Source organism: Chaetomium tenue (genome assembly GCF_020726465.1).
Source record: "Chaetomium tenue strain MPI-SDFR-AT-0079 chromosome Unknown F5144scaffold_1, whole genome shotgun sequence".
In the NCBI taxonomy this organism is placed as follows: Eukaryota; Fungi; Ascomycota; class Sordariomycetes; order Sordariales; family Chaetomiaceae; genus Chaetomium; species Chaetomium tenue.
Window position 1 is genome coordinate 5,061,265 of NW_027117329.1, and position 11,953 is coordinate 5,073,217.

The 11,953-nt window shown below is 55.4% G+C and overlaps 6 protein-coding genes across 6 annotated transcripts; 1 reads left to right on the top strand and 5 right to left on the bottom strand.

The window, feature by feature from the left end:
- Nucleotides 1–15: 15 nt before the first annotated feature.
- Nucleotides 16–1,806, bottom strand: F5144DRAFT_67462 (mitochondrial ATP synthase g subunit-domain-containing protein). The gene is made up of 3 exons (XM_066793324.1): nucleotides 1,052–1,806; nucleotides 613–697; nucleotides 16–427 (listed from the first exon to the last, which is right to left on the bottom strand). The coding sequence occupies exons 1-3, from the start codon at nucleotides 1,323–1,325 to the stop codon at nucleotides 184–186; spliced, it is 603 nt and encodes a 200-aa protein (XP_066649221.1). The 5' UTR covers nucleotides 1,326–1,806; the 3' UTR covers nucleotides 16–183.
- A 360-nt stretch (nucleotides 1,807–2,166) lies between these two features.
- On the bottom strand, nucleotides 2,167–2,973 carry F5144DRAFT_557841 (uncharacterized protein; the record flags this gene model as incomplete). Its single annotated transcript, XM_066788047.1, has 1 exon — nucleotides 2,167–2,973. A coding segment is annotated over exon 1 (649 nt), but the record flags the coding sequence as incomplete, so codon positions are not given.
- F5144DRAFT_608788 (uncharacterized protein) lies at nucleotides 2,944–4,477 on the bottom strand (the record flags this gene model as incomplete). The annotated part of the gene is made up of 4 exons (XM_066791605.1): nucleotides 3,725–4,477; nucleotides 3,350–3,689; nucleotides 3,164–3,276; nucleotides 2,944–3,014 (listed from the first exon to the last, which is right to left on the bottom strand). The coding sequence occupies exons 1-4, from the start codon at nucleotides 4,317–4,319 to the stop codon at nucleotides 2,944–2,946; spliced, it is 1,119 nt and encodes a 372-aa protein (XP_066649223.1). The 5' UTR covers nucleotides 4,320–4,477.
- Nucleotides 4,478–6,199: 1,722 nt separating this feature from the next.
- Nucleotides 6,200–7,579, bottom strand: F5144DRAFT_479999 (chaperonin 10-like protein; the record flags this gene model as incomplete). Its single annotated transcript, XM_066785204.1, has 2 exons — nucleotides 6,200–7,130; nucleotides 7,341–7,579. 2 exons carry the CDS (start codon nucleotides 7,577–7,579, stop codon nucleotides 6,200–6,202), a joined length of 1,170 nt encoding a protein of 389 aa, XP_066649224.1.
- A 1,241-nt stretch (nucleotides 7,580–8,820) lies between these two features.
- F5144DRAFT_598347 (uncharacterized protein) lies at nucleotides 8,821–9,071 on the bottom strand (the record flags this gene model as incomplete). Its single annotated transcript, XM_066790935.1, has 2 exons — nucleotides 8,821–8,916; nucleotides 8,991–9,071. 2 exons carry the CDS (start codon nucleotides 9,069–9,071, stop codon nucleotides 8,821–8,823), a joined length of 177 nt encoding a protein of 58 aa, XP_066649225.1.
- Nucleotides 9,072–10,436: 1,365 nt separating this feature from the next.
- Nucleotides 10,437–11,789, top strand: F5144DRAFT_67728 (B-cell receptor-associated protein 31-like-domain-containing protein). Its single transcript, XM_066793325.1, has 4 exons — nucleotides 10,437–10,706; nucleotides 10,800–10,885; nucleotides 10,958–11,110; nucleotides 11,194–11,789. Exons 1-4 carry the CDS (start codon nucleotides 10,686–10,688, stop codon nucleotides 11,573–11,575), a joined length of 642 nt encoding a protein of 213 aa, XP_066649226.1. The 5' UTR covers nucleotides 10,437–10,685; the 3' UTR covers nucleotides 11,576–11,789.
- Nucleotides 11,790–11,953: the final 164 nt, after the last annotated feature.

Here is an 11,953-nt window from a genome sequence, read left to right on the forward strand (position 1 = left end):
TAAGGTAAAAACGACAGCACAGAATCCCTCTTCTTCCTCAAATGCCTCCCTCGCGCCTCCCCGGCTTGCCAGCGACCGGGTAAAAACAGTGGTGGCCCAGGCAAAGCGCGGCTCTAATCCAACACCCCCCCCTCTCCATCCCCGTCCCTATCCGACACCAGCCAAGCTAGCTAGCTAGCTAGCTCAGTGGTGAGCGGCGGGGTTCTCGCCGTGGTAGCCAATCAACTTGAACCTGCCGATCATCTCGCCGACGGTGAAGAAGCCGAGGCACTCGGCCAGCAGCACGCCGCCAGCGGCCACTTGTGTCCTCGAGAGGTTGCGGGCCTGCTGGGGGTTGACCGACTGCGCGAGGCCCGAAATGAAGGTGCTAGGGTTCTGGAGCTGTTTCCATAGGTTTTGGAAGTATGTCTGGAAAGTCGAAACGGAACTGTGGGGAGGTCGGGAAACAAACACGTCAGCAACGAACGCTCTCGACAGACAGGAGACTGGCCACCAAAACAAACAAACAGACACACGCAGACAGACTGGCAAACCAGACCGCCCGTCCCACGATGCACCCCTTCGGATGTGACGAGGAAAGGAGGGGGGGAAGGGGGGGGGGGGGGGGCTTACGGTGGGGACATGTTCTGGCCCTTGACAACGAGCTTGGCCATCTCAAGGCCGACCTTGGAGTAGTAGACGACGAGGGGAGTCTGGCCTGTGCGCGAGTGGCAAGAAAAGCAACGGTTAGCCATTGGAACCACGAAACCAAAAAACAATCCACCACCACCACCACACGGGGGGCCCAGCAGCACGTTCCCAGCCCCCCCCCCCCCCATCCCCTCATCCCACCATCCCACACGTCGCGCCGTCACTCGCAAGTAGCGCCCGCCTGGGCACCTAATAGACACCCCCCACGGCGCGCAGCAAATGGATGGCGGACAGCGGTAGGAGGAGGGACCGGGTTGTGGGTGGTGTTGTGCGTTGGTGGTGTGTTGTAGATCGTGTCGCTGCTGCTGTATGGTGTGGTGTTTGTTGTTGGCTGGGGGTGGGGTGTGGGGTGAGTCCTTACTCTCAACGAAGGCCACCAGACGACCGGTGCGGCCGCCGACGCGGCCCAGCGCACCCGACACACCCTTGGCGGCGTTGGCGATGGCCGGACCGGCGGAGGAAGCGACACGCGACAGGCCCTGCGTCGCCTTGGAGGCGGCTGCGGAGGCCTGCGCGGCGGCCTGCTTGGCCGACTCGGCGGCCTTTTGTGTTGTTGTGTTGGCGGTCGACTCGAAACGAGCCATGGTGCGGCCCACCGTGAGGCCCGATCGCCTCATGACCAGGGCAAAGGACATTTTGTGTGTGTATGTGTGTGTGGGTGTGGGTGTGTGTTGGGTTTCGAAGCTTTTGGAGTCGGGCTCTTTGGGTGAGGGGAAAGGCCGTCTTAATTTCGGCTCGCAGCTGCGAATTCCGGAGGGCGGAGCGGAGAATCGAGGATTTGGCACAGCCGAGGAGCAATTAACGGATGGCGGCCGTGGGTGGGAGCTGGGTTCGGCGAAAAGAACGATATCGCGCACGTTGGGACGGGGGACGGGATGGGCCGGAGATCGAGAAAAATTGGACAACCCAAGATCCGAAAGGCGTTGGCTGCTTGCTAGGTTTCTCGGCAAGAAGGCGGCCAATCAGAGAGCCTAACTGAGAGCTGTGGGCAAAGCTCGATGGAGCTGGGCTTCCCTAGGGTACCTAAAATAGTTCCCGTCAGCCGCCGGGTGCCCTGTCAGAGACTCCAACAACACCACTGAATTCCTCACCTCAATGAATACCTCTAATACCTATCTATGCAAATGATAATGTTGAAGAAATGAACCCGTTTGTCACACCTCTAAGCCCGTTACCCATTCCTAACGGGAGCTACAATCAACTTAACGTTAATACCAAACCCTAACCCTTCTACTAACACATGCATTCTCTGGCCAAAAAAAGCCAAAGTCGAAAGGCGAGCAAAGGAATCAAGAAAAGATAAATAATAAAGAAAATCAAGAAAAAAGAGGAGATAAAGAAAACCGAGCAAATAAATGAAATAAAAGAAACCGGGTCAAATAGAAAGTCGACTTTGGGATTCCGAATGGCTTTCTTTTCATTCCTCGAGTCGAAGTTTTCGGCGGCACTTACACTTGAAGTTCGGGTTTTTTTGACCAGAGAATGATACGACACCATCACATCACGACTTGCATATATTGACGATTCACGCAATCGAGAGTGGGCGGGTTGTCTGTGTTCAAACTGACATTATCTATAGGTAATTAATCCATGCTCTATCATTTCAAGCTCAGTATATCCTCAAAGCCCGTGCCGAACATCATCGGCGGGTGATCAGCAGGTTCTTTTCCAGCCCCTGGGACAGGATCCTGTGACATTCCATCAGCTGCTATAAGAGCATCAAAGTCACCCAGTGCATCACACGTGTGGTAGCTGGTTTCCGTGCCTTCATCTGGCCACATGTTGAGCGTTGCCGCCATATTCGGGCAAGCTGGAGTGGCGGGGTCGAGGTGGAGGTTCGGATCAGGTGGTGGGGGCCCGGGTTCTGGTACACTCAGGTCCCTTGAAAGGTTGCTGCCTTGGTGTGTCACTGGCCTGGGGGCAGCTCGCATTTGCTCGGTGACTGGTGAGGGCCGTATCGCCATAGATGCCGCATGTTGTCTATCGGGAACATGGCTGGTATCAGCAGTTTTTTTTGCACCGGCTTTTCGTCGTTTGTGAGGCTCTGCTGTCTTGGGAGCCGCGTTGTTACATTGACCTAGTACATCGACGGTATGTATTTCTATGGTCTCCAAGAGGGATTCGACGATTGATTCGAGTTGGGAGGGAAACTTGCGAAGAAAGGCGCCCCGCAGCTGGGGCAAACACTTCATGTGACAGTTGTGTAGTTCAAAATGTTCGATGACGGGGAGGTACCCTAACATAAGACCCATGTCAGCTCCATTCACTGTCCTCGAAGCGGCGCCGTGGAAGTTTACCGGGACTGGGGACCTCGGAGGTATCGCCTAGGGTAATTTGGCAGAATTTTTTTTATATTGGCAAAGGGCGCTATCCCCCTGGCGGCCCTGCTTGCTCCTCAATGTCCGTTCTGCCTCTGGGCTTAGCCCATCCAGTGGGTCGTTGCTGGATGGGAGCTCTCTGTAGACACAGGCACCCTGTTTGGCGTGCTCATCAAGGAGGGTCGGGCTCGGAAACTCTTCCTTGCATGTCGAGCAGTAGTGAGGTGACAAGATTCCAGGGCCAGAGTGCCGTTGTTTGATGTGGCGCCTAAAAGACTTGTCAGATACGAGTGGCGCGTTGGCGAGGAAGGCAAGTGATAGATAAGCAGAGCGAGACATACCGTAGCTCATTAAGCTCGTTTCGTTTTGACCCTGACCCTTCGCAAATGTAGACCTTGGTGGCGCAGTCGTACCACTCCCTAACGTTGAATCGAATCGGGTCCTTCAGTCGGTAAGGGCACATAAACTCCAACGTGAGGCTCTTCTCCGGGTCCGGTGACTTGCTATTCCCAGGCGGCCCGTCTCCACCACTATTACGGCGACTAGCATCTCCATTGTCCCCATCGTCCCCATCATCGTCACCTTCCTTGGGCGTCGGGATCGTGAACCGCCGCCACCGCCGCCGCTGGCCTTTCTTTTCAAGGACGAATCTCCAGAACTGGACCCAAAGGACCCAACTCCCTGAGTCCCTGTGCTACTAGAGGTGAGATGCGGACTAGTGCCCTCTGTCTTGAGCTTAAGGGCAACCAATTCCTCAACAAAATTCTCGACGGCTTCCTCAAGCTGCTGCCGATGGAGTGCGGCTTCAATGCCGGGTCCAAATAGCTTCTCTACAGCATATGAACCGATGCTAGCTATATTGCCCTCATCGAGGTAGTCTGAGGTAGACGAGAGGCTGCTCTGGTTGTCGATACCGTCGGGCTCATTTGCCGTTGAACAGCAGGTTGGAGGGTCGATTTTGCCGAACTCGGTGAGCTGAAGACCAAGGCCGTGAGTCACGTTTGTGGTGTGCTCGTTCTGGAGGTTTATTCGCTCTGAGTGGCTTGTGCCAGTAGATGATGTATCGTCGCAGGAGAAAAAGAGTTCCTGGCAAGATCCGTCAGAGACAAACGGCGACCCTTCTGGCCTCTCAACAGCCGCAAGCCAAGGAAGCACCTTTGGGTTGTGCTTGGGACTTGATCGCCACCAGTACGGCTGCTTCGTAGCGGTAAAGCCTACCAATCGCCGCCAGTACGTCTGCCCCGTAGCGGTAGAAGCTAGGTACCCATCGCCGCCAATACGGCTGCCTTCGTGGTGGTAGAAGCTACCCATCGCCGCAAGTACGGCGTATCCTCGAAGACGGAATTTTCTGCTGTATGTTACCCGGGGGAGAATTCCGTGGCTCCACCGGAACCTTTGTCGTCCTGCAGTCGTCCTGCAGTCGTTACTGCCGCAAGTTGTGCTTGTGGTCAAGGGCGGGAGAAACTCGGTGCCGTCCAACGTCTCGGACCAGAGAGGCCTGCCAAGTTTGAGAAGAAGTGAATGACGAGATCGGAAAGCGCTGGATTGTAGCTTCGAGCCGGGGCCCGCCGGTTTTAGTACTCTAGCGGGACGTACCTAGGTAGTCAGGTGGTGATGACATCGTCCCCTCCCTCGATGATGGAGCCACCACCGTCTGAGTCGTGTATGACCTTGATTTTGACCACATCTACAATATTCACCGAGTCAGGCGGTTATGGCGTGAGAACAAAAGTAGTTTGTGCTTCGACGACGTCGACAAGGCTCCGCTTTTGGAATTTGGTGCCGATGGGAAGTCGCCCCCTGTGGACAAAAAAAAGCCCATCAAGTGTACCTAGGCGCCGACGAAACCTTTGACGAGAGGAACAAAAAGAAAGCCATTCGGAAGACGAATGTCTACTTTTTACTTCACTCGATTTCATTAATTAATTAATTTTGTTTTGTTTATTTTACCTCTTTTTCTATTCTCTCCTTTTTTATACTTCTTTTTCTTGATTTTTCTTTCTCCCATCTCGAGTTCGGCTTTTTTAGCCAGAGGGGTCCCCTCGCGAGGCGTTCCTCCCCTGGCAAGACAACCGCCTCTGTTGTTGGTTCGTGGGAAGTTCCACGACGCCTTGACTCGAGCTGATGGAGGTTCCCACAACGCTGGCGGCAAGTCGTGCAAGACAGATTTGACTTCACAATTTCATGAACTTACGGGGAAGAGTCATGATCGTTTCCATATAAAGACAAAATGACCAGAACACATAAGGTCGTGATTACCATACCTTCTTTCTCTCCGACTACCATGTATCACTCAAAACAAGCCGACTTACCAAGCTACCTCCAAATCTAGCTCAAGCCTCCCATCTCGGCCTGAGCATGTCTTCATCAACCGTCACCTCATCAACCGCCACCCCCGATGGGGAAGCATTGCGAAAGGGCCCAATTGGTCTCCCGTGAGCCTCGCCATTTCATCCCGTGCACACTGTATCCCGCATGGAGACATGGAGCTGATTGGGGGCTTTTCAGGCCCGAACCGCACCCGTCCCACATGCGTAGTGGCATGTTGGAAACATATCTCTACGACACAAGCTGCTTTTCCGACCGGCTGGTCCAACGCCAAGTCGGCATCCCGACGACATCAAGCAAACAGCCAAGGGGCCACGAGAAACGCGACGCGGTGACTATGGAACTCGAATCGATGGTTATCCAAGATCGGGATTTGGCAAGTGCCGTTTCACGGGGCGGTTGACGGAAATTTTACCGGGAAGATAGATAGAATAAATATAAATCAAAAGCTGAAAAGTAGGCACGGTACTTGGTCAAAGCCCGTTTTAGATGAAGTGATGGTTGTGTCTGGTTGTCAACTGCAATGCCATGGAATTGGTGGAATAAAAGCGGACCACTTGCCATTTTCGGCATTGTTCACGCTGTATCGCGGGCCGACAGGGTGGTTTCGAACACCTTTACAAGTCGATCCCTGCCAAGCTCGACACACCACGGGTTCAACTGACTCGGATTCCTATCTAACAGTGCCGCCGAGCTCGGTTCAAATTCCACTTTACACACGCTAGCTCTCTATGCGCCGGTCTCGAAATGCAAGTAAACTGAAGATCGGGGGTAACAAGAAGACCAAAAAAGGATAAAGAAAAATAAACAGAGAAAAAAAAAAGACTAAAAACAAAAGGGGACAGAATAATTCTTCTAATTTCTCAATCCAAGCTCTGAATCATCACCTTGATGGCGCCCGTCTTCGGATCCGATGCCGCGTCAAAGGCCTTGAGGGCGTCCTCGAGGCCGAAGCGGTGGGTGACGAGGCGGGACAGGTCGACGACGCCGTTCTGGACGAGGCGGATGGCGCGTGGCCAGGTGTTGCTGTAGCGGTACTGGAACTGTAGGTCGACCTCGCGGACGCTGGCGCGCATGAAGGGGATCTGGATCTCGTTCTTGCCCACGCCGATGACGAAGACCTTGCCGCCGAACTTGACCGCCCAGATGGCCGCCGCGATGCTGCTCTCCACCCCAGTGCACTCGAGCGCCACCGCGGGCTCGATGCCCCCGAAGCTCGCCACCACCGCCTGCGCCGACTCCTCGGCCGACATGCGCTCCACCTTGTGCGTGATCACCTCCGGGCAGATCTCCTTGGCGAACCGCAGCCGGCCCTCGTCAATATCGGTGATGACCAGCGGGCACGCCCCCGCGGCCTTGGCGCAGAGCATGGTGATGAGGCCGATGGGCCCCGCGCCGCAGACGAGCACGGGGTCGCCCAGGCGGACCTCGGCGCGGTGCAGGCCGGCGAGGGCGACGGACAGGGGCTCGAGCATGGCGCCGTCCTCGTACGACATGTCGCCGATCTTGTGGCACCACACGGCCGGGTGGTTGACGTAGCGGCGCAGCAGGCCCGGCACGGGCGGGGTGGACAGGAAGTCGACGGCCTCGCACCCGTTGTACCGGCCCGTCAGGCACGGCTCGCACGCGTTGCAGATGACCTGCGGCTCCACCGCCACCCGGTCGCCCACCTTGAGGCTCGTCACCCCCGGGTGCACCGCGACGATCTCGCCCGCCGACTCGTGCCCGAGGATGTGGTCGCACCCGACGATCATGGGGCCGATGCAGCCGTGCTTCCAGAAGTGCACATCCGACCTACACGGGAACAAGACAGAGATTGGTGTGAGCTGGGGGGCTTTGTTCCTCTCATATATATGTAGGTGTGTGTGTGTTGTGTGTGTATCATCATCCCACACCTGACCAGGACCAACCAAAAACTGGCCCAGCCGGGCCCAGCTTTGGCCTGGTCTGTTCTGGATCTGGGGTCGAGTTGGGGACTTGGGGATGGGGGTTCGGGTTCCTTACCCGCAGATGCCTGTGCTCCTGATGGCGATGGTGACCTGGCCCTCCTTGAGTTCCTCCCCCTTCTGAACGCTCTCCAGCGTCGGCGTGGCTTCGCTTATCCACAGGTCGTGCTTGGGGTTTGTGAAGACGCCAATGTTGGCCTTGGCCGCCTTTAGCTTGCCATTGATACCGTTGGTACCATTGGTACCGTTGATGCCGTTGGTGCCGTTGGCACCGTTGACGGTCTTGGTGCCGTTCATGGTGTGAGCGAGCGATAAAGGGAGGGTGAGGATTATGGTACGGTACGGAAGGCGTACGGAAGACGGACGGAAGGCGGGAAGGCGGGAATCCGGGACGAAAGAGTGGTCGGTCTCGAGTTAATTTCTAGAACATCCAAGGAAGGCGGGGTAGCGTGGGAGGTAACGTCGTCTTATACATGTGTATGTTCTCTGCTGTCTTCTCTCCTGCTTCCCGAGGAGACGATCATCTGCAGGTTCCGCATGGATGCGCAGGGTTTCCCGGATACATCCATCTAACCGGCGGCTGCTCGCATCAACGGTAGCACCTGGGGCACCACTGGGCACCTGGGTAAGTGTTTTGTTGCGCAGGGCTCCACCCAATATCTGATCCCGCAAATGCAAGACGACCTCTGATGGGCACGGAAGAAAGGCTGTTCCACCAAAGACAGGCCTCGGCCTCAATGGACCGCGCGCCGGGGGTTGATAGGCTGCAATTGTCCTCTTTGAGTCAGGTGGCATCCTCGTCACAACCCACACCGAAGGTCGGGAGGCCGAACAACGCCCGCGGGAATTTCCAGCGATTATGTTATGTTTGATGCGCTTCGAATTCGTACCCGCACCCGCACGCGGGGGACATCCGCCGACTCGGCAACGGGAAGACCGAGCCCGGGACAGTGCTTGACCGGCCTCCACGGATTTTTTTTACCCGCGCCAATCATCGGCAGCCAGAATCTTCACCGTCTCCTCCCCCATCGGCGGGTGCGCATGGTGGGGGTCTCTTAGCTTGGTGGAGATGTTCACCCCACGCTTTCCTGGCTGGAAGTGATTATAATATAAAAGGATAGGTAGCGCATATCACGCGGCTGCTTGCCGATGGAGAAGCCGAGGGATGGACCTTCGTGGTGTCTTGCCTTTCGCTTATACACGAAGAACCAACTAAACCATCCTCTTATCTACCACAGTAACGCCCGCTTCCCAGCCGACCTCGTCGCCCTGACGCCCAGACCAATGCAAACCCGACAAGCTAACCCCACAAGATGTTATCCCATGCCCATGCGCAACCCGACAAACATTCCTAACACACCGCCGCCGATCTAGTTTAATCCCACAACCCGGTATCCCTCACAGCCGCCACCAATGGTGAAAATCGAGAGCCGGAAATCGCCGTGCCGTCCGAGAACAAAAGAAATGAAGTAAAAATGGAAGCCGCCGGTCTGCCGAACCCGCCAAAGTTTCCCGTTTCGGAAGTCGTCCCCATCGTATTAGAACATGGCAACGACCACGTCACGGACGCACCGCCCGTAGCTGCAGCAGGCTTCCGGCGGGAGTTCGCCCTTGAGGATAAGGTCGCGTTTCCACTGCGGACAAGTTTGTTAGCCGCGGGGGGGTCAAGTCGGCCGGGGTTTTGTAAGGTGGGGAGGGGGAAGCTTACCTCTGTGCAAGCGATGGGGGTGGCTGCGGCTAAGTCGCCCGCCAAGAGAGTGACAACGATGGTGACAAGGTTGAGTCTCATTTTGTCTGCTTGGATTGTTGGTTTGTTTGCTTGGTGGGGGTATTTTCTGATCCGAGTTGAATCGCTTCTTTGACTAAAAGTTGGCTTGGTTGACGACTTTCGGAAAGGGAAAGAAATAGGTGGCTGGCTGAATGGGTCGGTCAATGGTGGGTTGCTCTCAGCTTGGGAAGGAGCGATGAGTGAGTTGGCGTAATCAAGATCCGTTCTTGCCGGTTGGGTTTTGTGATAAAGAACAGCAACTGAATGTGGAAATGAGTAAATACGAGTTATCGTAAAAGCATGAGCGGGGCTTGATCGAAGCAGGAGCTTCCGCTTCACCCCACACCGGCGAGATGAGACAGAACAGGGCTCCCCTCCAAGGGTGAATGGGAACGAGAAACAACACGTCTCTCTGTCTTTTATTTAGACTCAACACGAGGGGTAGTAGAGAAGGTGGAGCAGACCCAGCCAGCCGGTTCAGCAAGATGAGTCCCGTTAGCCGTCCAAACCGGATCCTGCCCGGTTTCTGGACACACGTTTCATGCTATGCAAGCCACCGGCACCCTTCGCCACTCAGACACCTGGATGACCCTTTTGCGGGCTTTTCCGTCGTCTCCTCTCGCTTTCCCCGACGAGGTCCGACAGCTCTTTTCCCGGGGCTGATGGATAAGTGGTCCGGCGCCGGACGTGCACAAAGGCGGAGCAGGACGGCGGCGTCGCCAAGCCAGGAGGACATTCTTTGCATACCGCATCAGGAAAAAGTATTCGTAGATGTGCGGGGGTTGTGCCTTTCTGGTCAGATTTCCCCAGCTCAGACATGGATATCGTCGTGCACGACGACATATCTGCTTCCAACCCCAATCGACTCCTCTTCTTCCGTTCACGGTCTGACAAGTTGGCCTCCCAAGTATTCGTATACTTTGAGTATGGTCGGAGTCCGGCCTTTTTTGCGGTAAAACAGAGGACAAAGGCAGGCGGGAAACGCCGCCTGACGTATCATTTAACTTGCAGGGAGGTCTTGAATGGTAGTACAGATGGCTTGAGTCCAGTTCATCCATGGTCTCTCGCTGGCTGGTTCTCGAAAGAGCACGCTTCAGCCGTCGGACACTACTACTTCGTACTTTGCGTCCTTGCATAGGTAGTAAGCGAACATTGCTGAGTTTGATGACCAATAAAAAGCATTTTGATATCACCACCAAATGCTAGCCTCAGGTTCAAGTAGATAAAGTACGGCATGTAGACGCAAAGGAAATAAAGATGGCAAGAGGTCAGGGATAGGGTTCATTAATGCTTTGTCCATGCATGTAAATGACTCTGAGGCACGGACCATCTCATTTCTGCCTGCCATCAGCCACAGGCAATGACGTTTTTGATGCCCACCCCTGTTGTGCAGGGAAGCAGCTGCCCGCCTTTCATCCCAGGTTTCCACACACAACACGTCACAGCTCCTGACGCCCGGCAGAGCTCTCAGCTCTCTGCTTTTCTAGCTAAAATCCAAATCTGTCCTTCCCAATTGATTCAGCACCTATATAAACACCGACAACAACTACAACGACGACAATAACTACAACGACGACAACAACTACAACACAGAGACCTAGCAGTACCAAAGCGCTCTGCCAAACACCAGCCAAGATGACGCTCTACTACACCTTGGTACGCTCTCTTACTCCCCCACTCCCTGTCAAGCTACAAGATCACATGCGACCTTGGTAATTGACTCTTGAACTGACCATGGCATGCTTCTAGGTCTTCCTGCTCCTTGTGGGAGAGATGGGCCTCTTCATGCTCTTGATCATGCCATTGCCTTTCGCGATGCGCAGGAAGGTGTTCACGTAGGTTCTCTCCTAGGCCCCATGCCATCTCCTGACTTGTGCGCGGCTAACCATTTGCCCCCCCACCTTCAGCTTCATCTCCGAGAACCCAATCGTGGCTAAGGTCCAGTACTGGATGAAGATCACCTTTGTCTTCATCCTGATCCTCTTCATCGACAGCGTCAACCGCGTGTACCGTGTCCAAGTCGAGTTGGCAGCCGCCACCGAAAACACAGGCGCATCTGCGTACGTCCTCTACAACGACATACCTACCCCTCCACTCGGTATGCACAGAACAAAGATGGGACACGGGTGCTAACCGTCTCAAGCAGGCCAGCCATCATGGGTCACGAGCGTCTCGAAGTGCAGGCCCGCAAGTTCTACTCGCAGCGCAACATGTATCTCTGCGGCTTCACCCTCTTCCTCTCGCTGATCCTCAACCGGACCTACACCATGATCCTCGACGTGCTGCGCCTGGAGGAGAAGCTGAAGCAGTACGAGGGCACCGAGAAGAACACCAAGCAGGCCGAGAAGCTGGCCATGGCCGGTGATGCGGGCGAGATCTCGCGCCTCAAGCGCGAGATCGAGCTGCGCGACCAGGACATCGCCACCCTCAAGAAGCAGGCCGCCGGTCTGCACCGGGAGTACGACGCCCTGGCCGAGAAGTACGGCCGCACCCAAGAGGACGGGTCCTCGAAGAAGGACAAATAGGAGACCGACCTTTGGCACGATCTTGACTCTTTGGGCAAAGCCACCGCGGTGGAGAAGGAGGGCGATACTCCGAGAAATCGGAAGCGGGCCCCATCAAACATTTGGTCTCCCCAACTGCAAGCGTAACCGACTCTGGATAACCGTAGACCACGCATTGGTCTCGGATTGGTTGAATGCGGGGGTAAGGGGAGGTTATTGCGGGTGGAAGATGAGGGCAAGAAGAGAGGGGCGATGGACGGGGGTGAAGGGTGGGGGTCGTGTATGAATCGATAAGTGAGTTGGAGCGAGAAACCGGGCGTCTGTTTATTTAGCCAACTGTTTTTTTGCAACCCCATGGATATGCTTTTAGGACCAAATGCCGATATACATCGATGTGTA

Bases quoted from the DNA above. Each gene is read 5' to 3' on its own strand.
- F5144DRAFT_67462 (XM_066793324.1), bottom strand. From the start codon at position 1,325: ATGTCCTTTGCCCTGGTCATGAGGCGATCGGGCCTCACGGTGGGCCGC. The intron at 698-1,051 runs GTAAGGACTCAC...ACTCGCGCACAG, and splicing joins TCTGGTGGCCTTCGTTGAGA to GCCAGACTCCCCTCGTCGTC. The intron at 428-612 runs GTAAGCCCCCCC...ACCTCCCCACAG, and splicing joins GGCCAGAACATGTCCCCACC to TTCCGTTTCGACTTTCCAGA.
- F5144DRAFT_67728 (XM_066793325.1), top strand. From the start codon at position 10,686: ATGACGCTCTACTACACCTTG. The intron at 10,886-10,957 runs GTAGGTTCTCTC...CCCCACCTTCAG, and splicing joins ATGCGCAGGAAGGTGTTCAC to CTTCATCTCCGAGAACCCAA. The intron at 11,111-11,193 runs GTACGTCCTCTA...AACCGTCTCAAG, and splicing joins GAAAACACAGGCGCATCTGC to CAGGCCAGCCATCATGGGTC.